The sequence below is a fragment of the Hirundo rustica genome, chromosome 3, assembly GCF_015227805.2.
Source record: "Hirundo rustica isolate bHirRus1 chromosome 3, bHirRus1.pri.v3, whole genome shotgun sequence".
NCBI classification, from domain to species: domain Eukaryota; kingdom Metazoa; phylum Chordata; class Aves; order Passeriformes; family Hirundinidae; genus Hirundo; species Hirundo rustica.
In genome coordinates, this window is record NC_053452.1 from 86774486 (window position 1) to 86795046 (window position 20561).

General features: G+C 36.2%; 1 protein-coding gene across 7 annotated transcripts in view; it reads right to left on the minus strand.

Moving 5' to 3' along the window:
- Positions 1-4303: 4303 nt before the first annotated feature.
- The window catches only part of FAM135A (family with sequence similarity 135 member A), a 79452-nt gene continuing 63194 nt past the window's right edge, over positions 4304-20561 (minus strand). For 6 of the 7 annotated variants that reach the window (XM_040058267.2, XM_040058269.2, XM_040058266.2 and 3 more), the window contains 7 exons: positions 19160-19320; positions 17427-17518; positions 15271-15368; positions 9919-10070; positions 8888-8998; positions 5639-5752; positions 4304-4901 (listed from right to left, as the gene is read on the minus strand). In XM_040058267.2, coding sequence (XP_039914201.1) covers positions 4696-4901; positions 5639-5752; positions 8888-8998; positions 9919-10070; positions 15271-15368; positions 17427-17518; positions 19160-19320 — 934 coding nt within the window. In that variant the 3' untranslated portion in view covers positions 4304-4695. Of the gene's footprint in view, positions 4902-5638; positions 5753-8887; positions 8999-9918; positions 10071-15270; positions 15369-17426; positions 17519-19159; positions 19321-20561 lie in introns of those variants that run through there. The other variant, XR_009207623.1, reaches the window with a different exon arrangement.

The window sequence follows — 20561 nt, forward strand, 5'->3', positions numbered from 1 at the left end:
GCGGCGCCGCGCAGGCGCCCAAGGAGGCGGCGGCTCCAGGCGGGCGGGGGCGGCGAACGCGGCCCAGGTCAGGGCTCCGTCAGCGGCCTCACAACCCCCTGTGCCTCCACGCTGCTCCCGGGCTCCGGCAAACAGAGGCGAACGGCACCTAGGGAGCCATGGTTCCGGTGGAGGCAGCTATGGGCTCTTAGGGGTACTCGAGAAACTCTTCTCTCCATCACTGGGCAAACTTGGAGCAAAGACGTCTCCTGACTTCAATGCAGTGAAGAGTTTAGCGCTGCAAGTACCCGTTTTCCCCTCAATGTGTACTGCACTCCAGCTAGGGTGGTGGTTTGTTTGGTTGTGTGGGTTTTTTTTGTTTGGTGGTTTTTTTTTTTTTTTTTTTTTTAAATAATAAAAAATTGTACGTTGTTCAAATAATACACAAAGGCTGCTTAGGACATGTAGGAACTTTGGCCAACAACACAGTGATGTACAGAGTGTTTGTGCTCTCAGACGGCATCGTTCCGGCTTCCGAGTTTAACCAGTGAAGTTGCTTTCAACGCTCAGTGTAAACCACACGCTGGACTAAGTAACACCTGTGTTCATGGAGTGGCACTCCAGTTAATTAACTGCACTTAATGTTTTGAATATGGCAACTTGTGCTTTTTGTCACTCTTGAAACTTCTCCAGCTAACCTTGTTCGTAGATAAAACACAATTCACTCTGATACTAACACTGCAGAAGATAACCTGGAGGTCTGCATCTAAAATAGCATTTTTTGTTCACATCTCAAAGCTTTAAGAAAATAAATCTTGGTTAAATTGAAGAGCAGCAGCACTCCCTGGAGTTTATTGAGCTACATTTGGCAATACCTACACACTGAAAGTAAGTAAATTTAACTGACTGCCTTATAAGTGACATTTTCTCACCTTTTATAACACGGTTAATGAGACATTAGAGACTGAAAATAATGGAAACCCCTTCCTTTATTTTAACAACAAAATGCTGAGCCCCTGGTTCAGAGAGAATAAAGACAAATGCAGAAAAAAAAGCTCTGCCCGAAACTAGAAGGAAAAAACCTAAACAGATCTTATCAAAGTTCAAGAACTTATTTTTTATGTGTTCAGTACAATAAAAACATTAAATTCTTCCCTTAAAAACTTACCAAACTGCCTGTAGACACCAAGTAATACTAAGCTCTGCTCCTAAACCACTTAACACAATCCATGAAAAATCATACATATATGCCTACATCAAATGGTAAGAATGAAATAGCAGTGAAAGATTGAGGTAGTTTATCCACCTAAAAATTAACTGTCTTCAAAACATATTTCTTGTCTTTATTTATTGTATTGCTGTAAAAATTCAGTTGTAACTCCTGAATTATTCATTTCTAGATCTTTTGCCTAAGGAGGTAATAAATCTTAACATTGGTAAAAAACAAATGTAGCATACACCACAAGAATTTTCTACTTTGTAATTAAATGGAGTGTCTTCTCATTTTCCTTCCTCTGTTTACTGATAATTTATCTCTTGCACTGCAGCTTGCTTTGTGAGATGACACAAACAATATTCTATTTAGCTTTGCTGTTCTAAAGTGTGGGGGATAAAAGACTTAACGCTAGCATGAAGCTTGCAGCAGGTCAGTTCAGATGGGCCAGATGTCCTGGTCTTGGGGACTACCTGGAAAGCACCACAACCCGCACTGCCCTGGACAGCAAGGGTACTCATACAGCCTAAATGCTCTCTCTGCCTCTGAGACCAGGTCAAGAACCTTCATTATCTGAACACCACACCCGGTCACGGCTAGGCAAATAAAACTGGCTTGGAAACAAGGTTGTTTCACGGTTACAGGTTACAGAGTAAGTTTTCCATCAAAGTCAAATCTCTCGGCTCTGCTGCAAACCTGGCGATTTCCAGTGTAACATGAACACGTTTTCCAAAGTAGTAGCTGTCCCTAGATTTACAGGAACAGAAAGTTTAGTTTATATTGAGGATTCAAACACAACCCAAGGAATTAATTTATATACACAAAATGGAAACAGAGGTTCAGACCTCTGTTACATTTTATGCGGTGATCTCCTAATAATATCACCGAGAGCTTTTTGAAATAACAGTACCATCCTACTGCCTTCAGGGAACAAGAAACTGACAGCTAAAGGAATGTTAAGACCTCAGTTCTTAGCTCTTCTTCTGTAAGCAGCATAATTCTCTTTCAAGCAGCTGCAGGATACCTGCATGAAGAAGAGGTCACTATCACATGAATTCAAAGAGAAGAGTGGTGAGATGGTGAGTAGCAGCACTTTATAGCTGCTACTGCATCAGATGACACTGACATATGTATACACAAGTCTGTATTTAGGCCTAGGAAAGAGAAGCAGAAAACTGCAGAAATAAGGGGAACATGCTATGCAACACATGCACAGTTGTCCAAAATATCGCAGCCTGCATGTGTTGTTCAGAGAGCAACTGCAAGTGACCATACAGTCCTGTATGGTCACCTTGAACTTCCTATGCTTCAAGGACATGTTGGGGTGATCACACTTCCCACTGCTGTCAGCACATTCCTTTGGGACTTTGAGATGTCAAACAGCCCTCACAAAAGCCACAGTACTCAGAGGGCTGCCAGACCACATATGGAGTAGGCAATAAAAATTAAGGAAGAGAGAATGAATTTATTGTTCTCTTAATTTGCCCTGCTCCTTGATATACTTACATGCAAATATCGCACGATTTCCTGCACCATCCATTTTCCTCAAAGAACAAACCTAATTCAAGCTGCTTTAAATGGACGGTATCTACTGTTACGCACCCCCACAAAAAAGAAAAAAAAAAGAAGAAAAAAAAAAAGTGGCTATTTCTGACATGATATTTCTGCTTTTCTGATCACAAAAGTGTGCTTTACAGATTCAGATTTCCAGAGACAGAAAGCAAGACAGACATTTTTCAATAGTGACAGAACCATCTAAATACTTGTTTACTAAGAACAGTTTAAAGTCCTCATTGTGAATCAAGGAATATTTTGTAACTTTAGCTCCCTTAAACAGCTATTCAAAGTTTAGCCAGTAGCCAAATCCAATAATACGGTTAAATAAAAGACAGTTGAGATAACAGAACATAATTTAAACATTTAGAGCTTAATAGCAACATCATAATACAAAATTAAGAATAAAAATAGGCATTGTTATAGTGAGAAAGTATTAAAGATACCTTTGTGTCATAAGGATTTGCCTAACACAATTCTAATAAAATATTCTGTAGGGTAGACGTTGCTGAATTGTAGATGCTCAGGTGCTCATTTGAGCATCTTGCAAGTTATAGAGAACCCTCCCCCCCATATATTACAAAGACTATTATGCAACATTCCATATCAAATGCAAAATGACTTCATTATATACTATTATTGCTATATTAATTTCAAAAGTACAAATTTATTAATTATATACAAAAAGCCTCCCCAGAATTTTGGTAATTAGCAGAACATTTCAGTTTCTTTAATTGCCTTCATTAGAGTAATTTGATCATTTTATTAACACCAGATGCAATAACACAATGCTAAAAATAAACATGCATTATACAACAAATTTATATTTTTCAAAAAATGTTCATTACAATTAGTGTACAATTAGTGAATGCACATATAACTCTTTCCCCCTCCCCTTTAGTGAATTATTGTTTGAAATAGAGAAAAGGGAAGGAAGAGGAAACCAAACAATGCTATTCAGCACCAGTAGAAAGTCAGACCTTTAACATTCCTGTATATCAAAAACACTTTATCTGTGTCACTAAACAGGTAAAGTTTACAATATTGTCTCATTTGAAGATGAATTGATTTATATTTACAATACTATATAGTCAATAAAACATTTTACCAATATTTAAAAATTGCTTAAATTCATAAAAGTATTGCAGAAATTTATAACATTTACTTATTTTAAGTATATACAAGGAAGTCCACGTAAAGTTAGCCATGTTCATCTGGAGAACTGACAGAATAAGGAACCATCTTAATCGTTTGCAAAACCCCAATTATTTGAAGGCAGCTATCACTGAACACTCAAAAATCCTTAGTTGTCATTTGCTTCTGAAAACAAAAGTTCCAGTAATAAAATTTGAGTATGCAAACTAACATGTTTTTGAGATCAGTAGAAAATATATTCCCACAGGCATAACATATTTAACGATGACAGTAATGATTTTGTAGAAAACTGTTAAGCTGTAGCAGATATAGTAATTTTCAAATATCCAGTATTTTAGCAGCTCATTGTGTTTCCAGTCAAACTTCCTACAGTGCTCAAATACGACAAGTGAACACGAAAGACATTGTTAGAATTTTAAAATCCAATTTATTTTTGGCATATAAAGCCTCTTGTAAAATGTAGCCAAGTAACATCGACTTCTGTTGTCTGAAAGCCAATAACCAACCAAACAAAAGTACACACTGTGCTTTAATCTCCAAATAATTCGGTACCCAAAATTAAGAAAAAGTAATAGAAAAGTAAAAAGAACAAAATAAAAAAATATTGCACAGTCACATTACCTAGAAAGTAAAGTTGATGTTAAAAAGCCTTACGTGTGGATGATATAAATTATCTTCCATATAAAAAGTATAAATATCTCTTAAAATACAGCTGCAGCTATACTTTAACACCACACATTATCTGAATTCATCTGTTAATGAGGTAATAACCAAGTCTCTTACAATGCATTTCTCTACTGAAAATATTTTAGGGCAGCAACAAGAAAGAATTTTTCTAAAAATATTTCTGAATCAAGGACAGCAATGTGTGCAGCTCTCCCTATGAGAGAATCCGCTGTATTAGGTAATGCATTAATTACATTATAACGAACCAAATTACATTCCTTATTTTGAAGAACTGGCAGAAGCAGGTTCTGGATCATTTCAGCATAAATTGGTCCTGTAGAGGAAAAGAAAAGTTGTACTGTGTGAATTGCCAGAAACAAACACAATTCTTTGACCTTGAACTCAAAATGAACACATTCCAGAGCAAGAGAAGTAATGAAATGTGTTATGCTGTGGTTCTGTAAGATAGCAGATACAGAAAGTTTAATTTCCTCTAGAAGTGTTGGAAAAATAATTTGAAGCTATGCATTTTAGTGTTTGTACATTTATAGTGAGAATGTACTTATCAGTAATAATTTATTACATTAAAATAAAAGTTATTGTCAATATATAATATTAGAATTCAATTGTGCTAGGATATCTCAACAGTAAGTACAAAAACTGACCCTGATTATCGAAAAATTACCTTTTCTTTCAGTGCTATATAAAGCCCCAGCTAAATACAGCTTGATGCTATAATTTGATATCCTCAAAAATCAAAATTATTTGTCCTCCCTGTTCATGGAATAGTGCATCAAGGGCTGTGTCTATCTCACCTAACTTTCAGTGAAGTCAGTAAGCTAGAAACCTGTTCGGTGTCATCTCCATCTCCATGTAATAGAACAGGACAGATACAGAAATCAAATCAACCTCCATGTGGATTTTCTCTCTCTACTACTACTACAAAGTAAGCCCCAGAGTTTCTAAACACATAATCGAGGTTCCTCAGTTAAGCAGCCAAAATTAAATGGGAGGAGATTGATATGTGTGAGGGTTTAACCTGAGCAGTTTATTTTGCAGGATATTTATTACCTGATTGTTTATCCTTTAAAGCTGTTTTACACATCTCAATGCGAGCAGAGTGATAAGGAACATAACGATCCTGCAGAGATCCTACTAACACAATGTTTTTGAAGTAATGAAGGCCTGCAAGAAAAAAAGTATCACTTATAGCAAATCCTTTGATCTATTACTAAACAATAATTTAAAAATTTACAACTGATGTTTGACACTAATTTATTACAGGATCCTACACGAAAAGGGAGAAAAAACCCAATTACATTTGGAAGAGCTACAAAATAATGAGATGTTTGGTACCAGCCTTTCCTCTGTACATATTTAATACACGTGGCCATGGCTCAGTTGTCGATTTTCCCATTAAACTGAGTATGGTTCAAACCTTCATCTTGTTTCCTAGGAATACAGTGATTGGTTTCTGGGTATACAGAAGAGAGTTAAGCCTCCACGTAACTTAAAGAAACCTAAAGATGGATAGTGTCTTGTCTCCACTGATGTTTCAGACAATAGCTGCAATTAGAATTTGTGCCTAGCACCAACACATACATGATATAGCCCGCCTAGTGCAGGTGACTTTATAAGGCACTGCCTCACTGTAAGGTTTAACCAGCTCGAGCACAGGTACAGAATCCACCCAGCACAACCCCAAAGTATAATTAAACCTTTATAACTGAACTCAGACTTTCTACTTCTTGGACAAGCATGCTAATAGTAGAATGATGCAAAGGTAGAAACCCTTAGTCTCATCTGTAATGACAGAGTTATAGCCCTTAAAGACATTTAAGCGTTACGATTTCTGTAGAAAGCTGCAGCAGATCTCTGGTGCTGCCCATCTGTTTTAGGCCAAACACAATGGAACACTTTAAGAAAATAGTTTGCCTTAGAAGGCCCCTTCTGAATTTTGTATTTTATTCAAAAGTATCAGCAATCTTTCATTACGAAAAAGGGTTTAATCAAAATCTTCAGCAGGAGCAAAGGAAGTATATAGGGTATTTAATAAGATAAGTGAGTTTTATTGTTTACTGATTCTTCATCCACTTTGGGGTTAAGCAACAGGATGATGTGTTTAACATGTATGTTCTTGGACAAATTTGAAATACTGAGTCATAAGCCACCATACAACACTGTAGCTGAGACCTTGACCCTCAAAACAGCACCTGCTGGATCCAAAGCAAGTTTTAATTTTTGCTGCCTTAAGGATTTTCCAAGATGCAAAGCCAATGTCCAGAGAAGACACCACATTAAGCAGTAACAGATGTTTCTTCATCTTAGATACCTATTTTCCTATATGATTACGAAAATCAACAGATGTTGCGAAATCAGGGCTATACTTCTCAACAGTGTTGTCAACCACTTGCATGTACCCTGGGGTTAAGTGACCTCTGGAAAGACTTAGGTTTAGAATCCCTGTACTGAACATCCCCTGTATTGAAAATCTGAAAAGAGGAATTGTGTGGGTTGGGGAATCCCAAATGCTTCTCACCTTGTGTCTGAGAGTCAAGCACAGCCAATGCTCTTTGCCCTCGGAGTGAAGAAAGAGATAGTAGGACAGAAGCAGGCCTTGCACAGATATCAAGAGTTAAAGGTACAAACACCTACATTGTACATCCAGTATATGAACTCATCCCTCAAAGGAAAACTTCCTTCTCTATGAGGGAAGCATAAAACTTTCTTTTCTCCTTATCTAAAATGATTAATTTTTCACATCTCTTTATCCTGTCTCCCCCAGCTTTTCCTTGTCCCTTACATCGACCTCACTGAAAGACATGGAAACAAGATGGTGTATGAAGCTGTGGCCCAAAATACAGTTCTTCCCATCACTTTGGTAGGAAAGAAAAAAGCAGAAATTAAGCCTGAAGACTTTTATATTCCTTCTACAATTTATGAGGAACAAAGTCTGAAATGCACATTGTGACTCTTGAGATGATGTTATCTAGGTCTTTCAAAAATCCTGTCATATAAAGGTCTGTCATCAGAAAATATGTCACATTTCTACAACAGAAAATAGTATTCAAATGACAGTGTCTCTAGTCATGTTGAGATACATCCACATAAAAACCATGGAATATGAATTTTTTTAAAGTAACTAATTAATCTGATTACCTCTTAAGAGGGGTCCTACAGTCTTATTCAGCATCCAGTGCTGAATGACAACTTACGTGACAAGGTATGTGAGTAACTTCTCACATAACTTCTGTTTATATTCAAACATTTATTTTCAGAAGATAGTAAAACTCGATTGAGTTCACCTTTAAATATTACCTTATCATCAACAAAATCACTGTGACAGTAGATTCTGAAGAGAAGGGTGAAAAAACCCCAAGTTTTTCTAAAATCAATTTTTGATCAATATACCCATCTTACTTATGATTTTTCTTCTTACTCCTTCCCTACTATTTTCTGCTTCTTCCAAGTCCTGTAAATTTTATAATCAAGCAGCTCAAGAGCTATATGTCAGTCTTTTCCTGCCCATATCTTTGTACTTCTTTGCTCTTAACAAAGTTCCAGCTGTGACAACCTAGAAGTATTTTGATGTAGGAGTGTGCCCAGATTTTTCACAAAACAGCACAAGCATCTCTGACTACACAACTGCTTCACTGACACACATTCAGAAACACCTGTCAGAAGAATCCTCAATAATTTTATAATGCTTAATGGAAACTACCCCCCTGCTGGCACATTACCCACTGGCAAAATTCCTTCTTGGCCAGCAGTTGAAATATGGATATTCAATCCAGAGAAAAATGTATGAACAATATAGCGTGAGCAGTCTAACCTGGGATTTAGCTATTATGCTAACTACAACTTCTTCCTTTATGAAAATGAGTTTTTGTTTTCCCTGACCATCTTAATGAGGTAATAAAAGATTAATTAGCAAAAACTTTGAAGCAGAATTTTAGACTTACGCTATAGATAAGAAAGGCAGATACAGAAACAGGTAATCCTAAATGTGTATGATTGTACTTGACTCACCACACAGTGGCTCATAGATAGATGTTTTAAAAATCCCCTATTTATTTGTTGGCATAGTGGCTGCACTCAAGTTCTACTCACTAGTCAGGAAGGAAAGTTTTAAAGTAATATCCTACCTCTGCAACAAAAGTGGTTTACTGTTTACTTTACTGGAAGAATACAAGACTAAAGTAACTCAAATATTAAAACAGAAACAGCAGCTTTTTGAAAATAAGTTCTTTTTTTTAAGGTTTCCTATTCACATTTATACACAGCTGCCTTTAAGAGATAGGAAGCATTAAAAAAGCTTACCTGCTTTTTTGCTAAGTTTATATAAGAATGTCTGTCGTGGATCTGAATGGTCTCGACATGTCAATTGCAATAAAGAACCAGACTTCTTCCACTTCTGCATAAACCACAGTCCTGCATTGTTAGGTACAACATGAGTATAGATCCACAATAAAACATGAAAAGTAATTAACCATAAGTATAATATGTAAAGTTTGTAACAGTCTCTCAGATGTAAATCTGGCTTTTCATGTAAGCATTGCCAAGCTCAGAAACAGTTTAAATTTTCATTTTCTTTCCTGTCTATCTATACAATGAAGCATGAAGGCCTTTATTTCCACTAATGTACATGCCTGCCCACAAAAAATAACTTCCAGAAAGTGTAAATACAGTCATTTTAGCCAGAATATACACATTCTATTTTAATGAGCTATATAATATTATAATGTTTTGATGTTCAAAAAACAACAGGCATTACTTCTCCAATTTCTATACTGAACTCATTAAATGTAACTTCAAAAAAGAAAGCAGAATTTTCTCACAGGAATACCATAGTAGAATGTTTTCTTATGGTGCTATATTCTTTTTGTTAGTCAATAATAGTAATAGATGGCTAACTGGCTTTTCAGAAAATCTTGCCTCCCTCACCATGCATATCTGCAGAAACACACTACAAGTTGTAAGGCATTTTTGAGAGAGAAAAGACACCAATATTTCAGAATTATTTTAATGTATCTTATCTAATTGTTTGTCAGATTAAGTATATTCAAATTCAGTTTATAATAAATTGAGCTCAACAGATTACAACTGGGGTTTATTTATGCTGTAACAGAAAATCTGAACCAAACACACTGGAAAATACTTACACCAATCACCTCTTGCACATCCTTTTATTGATACTTTATTTTTATAATCCTTCTCTCTGCTTATGACAGTGAAATATGCAGTTTCTCAAAATCACAGTAATGCAGAAATGTGCACCCCACATGAAATTGCAAGTGCATTTCAAAGACAAGATTTCCCCTAAACTAAAACTACTGAAAATAATACTTCACCTGTATTAACAAGAGCACTGCTGTTGTAGAGGGTACCAAGATGTGGTCCAGACAGAGACAGGAAGGTATGAAGTTTGTTGAGGTAATACTTAAATCGATGTCTTGTGAGCACTGAACGGATTATCAAATTACCCAGTGAGTGTCCAATAAAGCTGTTTCAAAAGAAAAAGCAATATAACATGGAAATTTATAGCAGGATTTTTTTTTTCTTTTAACAGAGAAAAAGAAAACCAGTGTCATGAAATGCTAAAAGAGCATAGGAAAAAATTAATGAAAACTTTCCATTCAAACCTGTATTTGATGTCATACAGGAGGCATGGCTTGTCCATATCTCTCAAGCTGCACAAACGCATTACAAACATGTTTGATCTCCTCCAGAAATATTTTATACAGCACTTTTGAAAAGCTATCAAAACCAAACTATCCTTCCATCAGCACCTACCACCCAGACCCAAGATTATTTCTGGGTTCATTTCTCTTAGCACCAACTATTAAAAATGTACTTTATGTGCCATGCATGACTGAAAACATCATTACTTTGGCATGGGATGGCACTCAATATAAATGTATGAGCATTCCTGACACAATCTAGTGGAGACAGGTTCCAAAAGTAGTCATAATAGGGGGGAACACCATTACTTAACTGAACCTGATTATTTAAAAATAGAAGCAACATCTCAGATCTGCCTAGGAGATTGACCAAAAGAAGTGATTATCAGCTTGAGCAAGAAATTGAAGAATATGTCTCTGTCAGGACAATATTACTTTTAGGTGTTTCCCTGGTTAAGCAATTTAAAGGAAAGACAGATGGGACTCCTTAGCTTCTTGTATCTAAGGATAAATATTACTTAATTTGAGGTGCTTACTGTCATATACGCAAGTCTATAGAAAGCATTTCTTTAAAACTGACACTACAAAATTAAGCAATTCTAGTTATTATGCTTACAGATCCCTGCTGGGACCAGACTAGGCACTGACTTAAAGAGTATACAGTAGGGACCAGACTCACAAAGTTAGAAGGAAAAAGTGCCTTCCTGCGTTACAGATGCAACCCCAGGATATGGTGAAAACAGAAAACCATCCAGAATTATGTACAGTAGAACTATCATTGCTCGATCACATATGTGCTACAGTTTTATACCTCTAGGATCATCCTTCCTGTTTGCTCTGTATCACTACATTCATCAACAAAAGTTGCTAAAACAAAGCTTCCTGTAACATCTGGGTAACATACAGTACTGAAAGATCACTTGACTGTTTAAATGTTTCCCAAGCAAGAATCGCTGCCTTGGAAAATACCAATTTAATGGTAAATAAAAAAATTTCAAACAACTGGTTATAGAATGGCAGAACCACCCTAAACTCCAAAATACTTATGCATTTTTATGACAGAAAAATGTTTTTTATTCATTATTAATACACAGTTTACACATGTATATATATATTCTTCTCAGTTGCTTTTACTACTAGATTTCCAAAATTATTTGTATGAGAAATTCTTTGCTTGAGCTTGCTATATTGGCCTAACTAATTTTGAAATGAAAGATTATGTATCCTCTGTGGTGTCAACACAACAGCACTGCATTTGCAAAACAAAACACTGAGCTGCTTCTTGAATGTTAAAATTTAAAGCTATTCCCTTGGAGGACATCATAAAATCCACACAAGAGCAACAAAAGCACAGATTTCTTTAAGAATAAGTAAATGCCCACAGAAATTGAGTTGATCTTGAAGATGATCTGCATGATGTAACTGCTTTTGAGTAAAACATTGTTTTTTAAAGAATATCTGAACATTAGCAGAGATACACTCTTGAAAGTTCTCCTACAGTTCAGACAGTAGCTACTAAAAGTCATAAGGGGATGAGAAACTCATATTGTACTATAACAAAGGGCATTTTCTGTGAAAAAAGCAGCAATCCATCTAACAATTCTATCATCCCTAAGAGTACAGGCATACCTAACCAAAACTTCAGAAACATGAAAGATCCATTTTGAGGAAAACTGTGAGCTCACAATCAGCTATGTGAATGTATCTCAAAGAATAAACACTTGTACTTAATTTGAATATCCGCAGAAATATAATAAAGGTTGCAGTAATACATTGTGGTCCAATTCAGATGTTTAGGTGAACACATAGTAAGTTTTTTTTTATTTTATTAATAGAGAAAGGTTTAAAAATTTGCTCAAATCAAAAAAGGGAGGAAAAGGAAAATCCTTCAAATAGAGTCTTGAAAGTGTACGACAGGACTGTAATCCTTCCTACTCATGGGATGCTTGGCAAAAGCAATGACCACTAGGTGGCAATATTACAACCTTCTGAATATATCATTAACACACTGAAGTTAACAGAATTACAGTTTTTATACATGCTTTACGATACAAGTCTATGAATTCAGATCAGGCAAGAAAATCAGACACAGCAAAACCTCATTATTCTGTGCCAACAAACAAAAGTTCTGTCCAACTATAAAAATTTATGGAAGGAAGAAAAATCAATCAAGATTCATAATCAATGAGGTGCTGAAACAACAAACATACACGTTTTAATATATGCACAGCATTAAAAACTTTAGGTTGTTTTTATGAGCCAATGGTACTTAGGGAAGAGGATGACAAGCTGATTAATCTACCTGAGGTCAAAGTCCAATACAAGTCATCAGAAATATACATAAAACCTGACACATGCAAAATGGTTTCTGAAACTGCACTGTAAGAGCAGGTGGTTTATTCCCCAGCTGCCTGGTTACCTGGGAGAGCTTCCATCCTCACAGATACTCAGAACTTGAATGGGTATGACAGCAATTTGACACACTTCAAAGTTGCATTAACGTTGATGGTGGCATTTGTATGACTGGTCCAACACATGATCCAGATCTCCCCTCAACCTAAACCCTCCTGTGATTCTTTAGTAAACAGTTCTTTTATAAGGCAAATTGCATTTGTTTTGAATTGCGCTTTCAGCTCATGCTTGCTGCATGCTGCTTGTGAGCACAAAGATTCTGTTCAGAGATGAATAAAGGTGTTAGATTGTGAATTGCTGCAATAACTGGTATTAGCTCTACAAGTACCAAAAATGTTTACTGAAGCTGACACTATCCCAGTGGCACAGGGATTGTCTTTTCTTAGTACAGGAATGTATCACAGTAAGTAAGATTTCACCATTACTTGAGAGCATTAGACTCTGCATTTATCTGAATAAAGGGCAGAATCCCAGAACACCTCTGGACTTATCTCAACCTGAGCTGATTTTGATTTGTTTAAGCTGTGACAACGATCACCTGCCAGTGAAGTACCAAGTCAGGTCTAAAGTTATTTTAATTTCACTACAGTTTCTATTAATAACAAGTAGTTATTCAGTGTGGCCTGAACTGTGTATCAGCAGAATGAAGTGTGGTGTGGAAATGATCTGTTAATGGTCACTGCAGGAGCACAGCTGTGTAACTCAGGAGAAGTCAGCATTAGGTATAACAGAGAACGGGAGGGAAAAAAGAGCAAGTGGAAAACAAGAGAAAGAGCATATGTGCTAACTGGAAATATAGAAATATGAAATTAATCTATCCAGACCCAAGGAAGCTAAAACTCACACCATGAACATGACTGTCCTTATACTGAAGCCCTGGGATGCTGATGTCCAACTACTTAAGCAAGACAGAATCCAACCACCTTAGGATGTTGGCCTTTTTTTGCCACACAAAATCACAGATCTGGAGACTGATGTCAATTTTGACTGGGTTATGGAGCAGTACTTGTAGAGAGAATAGTTCCTTTAGGAGATGGGGATATTTTATGAGGAAAAACCAGCATCATTCAGGATAACACAGATTACCACAAGGGCTACTTTCTACAGTGGCATAACCAAAAAGAGGCAGGAAAGTATTGGGTTCTTGAGCAGTGGATTTCTCAGCAGTACTTTCCCAGGCTTTCTGGGTCATCTCTTAATGGCTTTGCATAGAGGCACATTTCTTTCTAACAGCTCTCTCATGCAGCTACCAGAGAACAGCGATTTGTTGGCAGATTTAACTTTCTCATAAGAAAAGTTTAAGTTGAGAAATGAAAAATTCTGCTTCAGTAGGGCCCAAGACAAGTATACACATTAAAAAGGAAACTAAAATAAAAATTCATAGTGGTTTTTTTTTTTTTTCTTTTAAGTACCATGAAACAAATAAAAGGGAAAATTATTTACAATTCGAAAGACTTATGAGAGAAGCAAACCAAAAGCAAATGAGAGTTCAGTTCTCAGTTATAAACAATGAGAAGATTAGTGGGTGGGTTTGCTCATTACAACCTTCAGACAACAGCATGGGAGAGAAGATCCTGGTGTATGCTGGTGCATTACAGAACTCTTCTCTCCCATACCAAAGGTGCTACTGTGTAGTCTGTGAAACAAAAATATGATCACACAGTGCCTTTTTAATTTTTAAATCAACAGTTTAGACAAAGTTAAGCAGGTTAAATCTTACCTATCTCAAAACAGAAACATTTGTTTAAATAGTGAGATTATGTTTAAATGTTTTAGATGTTTCCTCCTGCTGAACAAGGCCTACCAAACATGTGAATGCAGAAAATTGTCAGAAACACATGTGACTAGCAAGTCAAAAAACCTTCTGGATGTATAATTTGAGGATGCCTAAACAAATGGATGAAGTCAGGCTTGAATTAGCTCCTTTCATCTACTGGTGAGCTAACACTGCTGAGTTAGTAAGGTAGTCTGCCCAAATGGTGCACTCTACTTTGAGAAAATTAATGCAATGGGCATTCCCTGGAAACAAATGTAAAAGAAAACAGGAATGCATAGACTGTGGTAAGCCCTCTAATAAGATGTAAAACATTTTCTTTAGCAGATAAAACAATCAGAAAACATAAAAAATAATGAAATACATTTTCATGCAGCTGCCCTTCAACATCACAGGTAAGATGAAAGTGCCCTGTAGGAGTGACAAGACAAAACAGTCTGCCATGTCATACTTGGTGATGGGACTATAAAATCAGAAGGAAGCTAAATTCCTGGCATAGTGCTATTACAGGTTCCTTTGGCTTTCTCAAAATACTATCTGTTTTTCTGCAGAACTTTATTATGCAGAATTTGTGGAAGCACAGGACAGCAATTCCTTAAATGTAGTGCTTGACCTCTGCCCTAAAACCACCAACAGATGAGCTTACAACATTGTTCAGTCTTTTTTCATCTGGTAATTCCCTCTCTCTCCACTATCCTCCTTTCCCCTACTCCTCCCCTATCCCAAATTGCTTTATCCCATCTCTCTTTTGGCCTGCTCCTGAGCATCACAGTTTAAAACAACCCAGGGCTCTAGCTTTAAGTTTATTTCTGTAAATAGTATAGAACAGATATTACCTGATTTTTGAAAGGGGTAGATTATAAATTTGTATATACTGTATAATTTCATCTAAAAGACGATCTGTCATGGAATCAAAATCAGCAAAGGTATCATTCTGTAAAATAAAAGAAATAAAAAATAATAACTGTATTTTCTAATGCAGCAATATACATTCTGCATTCAGTCTGAATTTTTACTCCCCAGTGTTTCTATCAACAGCACACAAATAAAAGCATCAATATTAACTCTGAATACAAACACTACAGCTAGTTATTGTAAATTTTTGATGTAATTTTCTTGTAACATGGAATAAAGTAATAACGTACATATTTTACTGTAAGATTACTTTCTTCTAAAACACCAAAACAAATCTTAACATTACACACCCAGCCTTACTTCTAAGCTGTTCTCTACACTTAAGATTATCTGTAGTAAAACAGAAGACCAAACTATTCATATTCAGAACTATATCACACTTCCCACGAAATAGAGATGAGGCAGTTACTGCAACAACAGTCTACAGTAACACTGGTTAGTCAAAATGAAACAAACAGACAAAATTCTTAAGGCCTTATCCCCAGTTCATAGCTGATTCTCTCCAATGATCACCAGTAAGAAATTAAGAGACAGACAAAGCCTGCCTAGAACTTTTCAACCCAAGTTCCAAAGGATCTGCGCTAAAATCTGTAGTGTTCAACATATTGGTAAGTGATCTGGGAAAGGAAAGAAGGAGATGAAATATCAGTTTGTGGACAAAACTAAATATCCAGGTTAGTCAAATCTAGAACCAAACAGAATTCCAGAAGAATCTTATACTACTGCATGCCTAGGTGATAAAATGGTAAGAAATGCAAACCAGTGTTACACAGAGAAAACCAGCCCTAACTGTATATGCAAACAATAATCTACACATCTGTGTTGCATATAATCAGCTTTGTTAGGAAAGCAAGGAAAGAAAATAGCAATATAGCATTTTGTCAGTACGTAGTGCAAAAGTGTCTTAAATGCCCTGTCTAGTTCTGATCACTCAATTTTAAATGACAAGAACTTTCAAGCGGGCCAGGACAGGTATCATGGATGAACAGAAACTGTTTCACATCTAATTTTAAGAAATAATAAATGGACTAAGTCTCTTCAGTTGCCTCCTGAGGGAGAAATTGTACTTGTTTATAAAATATGTGATTAACTGAAACAGTCAATGAGGAATGATTATTGAGCATTTTTTCCAAAACAAGCCGTAAGGTAAATTATTTCAATTTCCTTGTTTGTAACTGACTTACTAATGTATATGAACCACAGAATTAATCTCAACTGTATGCTACAGATACAGAAGTAAAAACATTCAGAAAGAATCAGCCAACATTAAGGAAAGAAGTCTGTCAGCAGCTATTAGGCTCAGTGGTCTCGGTGGAATCCACAAATCAGAAAGTCTCACAGCTGCTGCCTGACACGAACTATAGAGCTAGAGAAGAGAAAGCCTGGCTTGGTGCCTATCCAGCCTGTTTCACAAAGCATCCCAGCAGCTACTGCCAGAAAGATGCTAGTGCACTAAATGAAGCTTTGGTTTGAGCCACTGACAGGACTTTGTTCTAGTTCATCTCTGAAAGATGTCTAATACAAAATGTAATACACATATATACACAGACAAAAAGTAAAAATTGGTCTTCTGTGCTTTGGCCAACTTACTCCATCAGAAAATAATAAAATTCATGAAAGCTTAATACAAGAAGTAATTCGATATTTGTTCAGTATTATGATTTAGATCTTGCAGTATGCTGACAAAAGAAAAAGCAACAGGAATTTTTTATTTCTCAGATCCTCTGAAATAATACATCTCCCTTCTTGCCACATCAGTTTTCACTATTACCATTTTTACCACTAGTATTGAGCATATTTTATCCACAATTCAAACTGCTTATGCTGAGAACTTAGAAGACACAGTGCACACTACAAATTGGTAATAATAAATGCTACCCCTTATAATATTTACTTTCAATACCATACAAGATTTTGTAATTACTTTGACACAAGCCACAGATCAAATAATGGATTCCATGAAAATACAATAAAAATATACAAAATGTGGTAAACACAATAGTGCCATTAAATAAACATGTTTGAAGGTTTACGCTGATTATAACTTTACAAAAATTCTTTTTTATTTGGAAAATACCTGATTTCTTTCAGACATAAGAAATTCAATTCTTCCTCCAGGCAAACCTAGCTCAATGTAAGTCTTCACTAATCTCAGATCTGCGCTGTTACCTTCAAAAGAAAAACAAAAGTCAGATTCTGCAAAGTTAACTTGCAGTAAAAGCACTCAGAATACTGAAAGGAATCTCCGGCTTTATATTTAAACACAGCTAATTATATTCTCAGCCCTAATTAAAATTCAGTAAAACTTTGACAGATAAACTACAATGTCAAATTAAGTGACAAAATGGTTTATGAAAATGAGATTCGATGCAAACACTTTTAAAAAAGCAAGGATGTAGGAAGTCATGTTTGATTTTGTCTAAGCTTCCAACTGATACATAGCACTGTGAACATTACCTTGGAAACCTAATTAATTTTGATAAAGCCAATTAAAGACCTCAAAGTGAGCTTAAAGAATTCAGTGAAGGAATTCAGGTTTTTTCATAAAATGAAAAGGCAGAGTGAAGTACCAGCAGATAAAGATACTTTTAGATACTTTGGTGCCCAAACCAAATGCTAGTTTAGCTAGCATCCTGAATGTTTTTCCACATCAGTAGTCATGGATGCTTTTGAAGAAAGGGTTGCCTTTCTGCCTTAATTAGAGAACAGGATTTTTATTTACATCTGTCATTTATAGGAAATAGCTTGTATAAGCTCAAAATTTCATAAGAAAATTCTAACTATGTGGACCTTCCTAAGGCTTCAAATACATTTTTTTAACAACAGGCTTCTTAGTCAACTTTTGTGCTGCTCCTACATGCAATAGCACAAGTATCTACACTAGTAAGAGGTAATACCTCCGAGTCCTATTTTTAAAAGTACTTAACAAAGGCTGCTTTCTGCCCAAATGAGGAAAGAAAAAACTATGCTGTTATTTTATTTTTTTAACTTAGGAATTTGAAAAATGAAGAAAGTGCCTGTGCAATGTTGGTGCAGTACAATATGCTATTCTACTGCCCTCTTGTGTTTCCTTACACTGTTAATTTAAGAAGTGTCTCACAAATGCACAAAATCTAGAGGGGATAGTTTCTTAATATGCATATATGCTTTGAACTAAAAGCAGGTGAATATTTTCAAGCTATTTAAACTTTATAATCCTTTCAATTAAAGAGAGATTTTCTCATTTCTACCAGAGTAGAATCTTTGTCCTTGGAAATATTCAAAACCCCAACTGAGCTGCATCCTGGGCAACCTGCTGTAGGTGACTGCTCTGAGCACGGAAGTTGAAGACAATCTTCAGTGATCTCTTTCACCCTCAACCAAACTGTGATTCAGTGACTTAACCTTTTAAAACCTTATAAACACTTGACTGCATTTTACATGTATGGTATCTTTTTCCTAACAAGATACACGTATTTCATTTTCCTTGACAACACAGCAATTCTAAAGAAAACATTTTTGTCAGTAACTCCATTCTATTACCACAACATGGAAAAAGTCCTTTACAACATAAAAACCTGGTAGATGCACCTGATGTGAACTATGGCATTAAACAGATTTATGTGCAGGGAAGTTTTATTAAAGACAGAGAATTCTTAATTGAAAAGATTTTATGGAACATGTTGCCAAATGTAACAGTACAATGTCAGATTCCCATTTCCCTCCTATGAACCTCTTTCAGATGCTCAGTTCAGAGTTCGAATGACCAAAGTTAAATCTCACTGGTAATCTGAACTGCTTTCTTGTAAAGTATCACATTTCCCAGCATACCATCTAGGCCATGGACACAGACTATAAGATGTACTCCTTCTTCAGAACACTCATCATCTTCCATACTGAAATAAGGTATTGAAGAAGCCAGTTTGAAAACATCACTATACATAAATCCAGGAAGTTTAAGTTGCCTCAATTCTTCTTTAGCCTGTAGGAAACTGGAACAAAAAAACAACTTATTATACATTTATTATTTCTAGATAAATGTGAGGTCTTCCAGGATACAGTTTTCTACTATTATTTTGCTTTGTATTCTATGTAATTAATATGAAGGAAAATATATTTATCAAATTACTATTTTCACAAAATAAGCCATTTCTTCAGAACATTTTTACTGCAGATTCCTACAGCCCCTTTTCCTCTGAAACAAAAACTGTATCTCAAGCTCTACTCTCTTCTCTCCTGTGATGGTCTTTGCAAACTCTCAAGTGTTTCTGAAATCACTGAAGATGCTGGGTTCATTGTGGCCTTGAGCAAGCAACAGCTTTGTTTCCACACAATAAAAATGTTATAGAAATTATAACCAGTTGGAAGTCAAGGTTAAGATTTTCACTGACTTTCGATAATTCTTGCCAAGCCCATTTCTTAGGTCAGAAGAGAGCTGGAGTCAGTGCTGTAATGTCTCACCATAAGGTTCCTGTGGCAGGCTGAATAACTGATACTTGCATCTGAAGCAGCCAGACTTCTGATCTTTTACATATTCTATGAAGGCATGCACTGTAAGGTTTTCAATAGCTGAGATCCTCACATGCCTGGAGCTCCCTGTGTTCCTTCCTCCCTCCCTCCCTTTCTTCCACTTCCCTTAGTTTTTGTGTATGGCCTTCCTAATTGCATATCAGTTTCCCTGCAGCACATAAAGCTTTATGCTTTCTTATGCTTCCTTAATCCATCTGTTCTGCATGATCCCTCACGGCGTCAGGCTGCACCCCATCCTCTTCTGCCTGCTCACTGTTTCTCTCCCATTCTACCTTTTGTTCTCTGTTTCCCCAGCTTTATCTTTAGCTCATTCCTCACTAACTGGCAGGAACAGGCCTCAATGAAGTCTGCCTGAACAGAAACCACTGCTGACAGCTGCCGTTATCGCTCTGCAACAGAAGCTACTTGAGTTTGTACTCAAGGCATATTTTCTGAACACACCAAGGGTGGTTCTGTATGGAGCAGATCATACCCTCTGGATTCACAGTTATCTCATGTTTCAGGACACTTTGCTTTTCCCACTGCCGAGTCCTGGATTTTATTCCAAGTTCACTTTTATTGTTACAGAACACCCTGAGTCGTCTCTGCTCTTCATCTTTCCCGTTCCACACCAGTACCCACTGTACAGTATTTCTGAAGCTACTTTTCAGGCCACTTCTAACCTGTTTTCCTCCACTGCCTGCTCACTTCTTTCTGTTCTCAA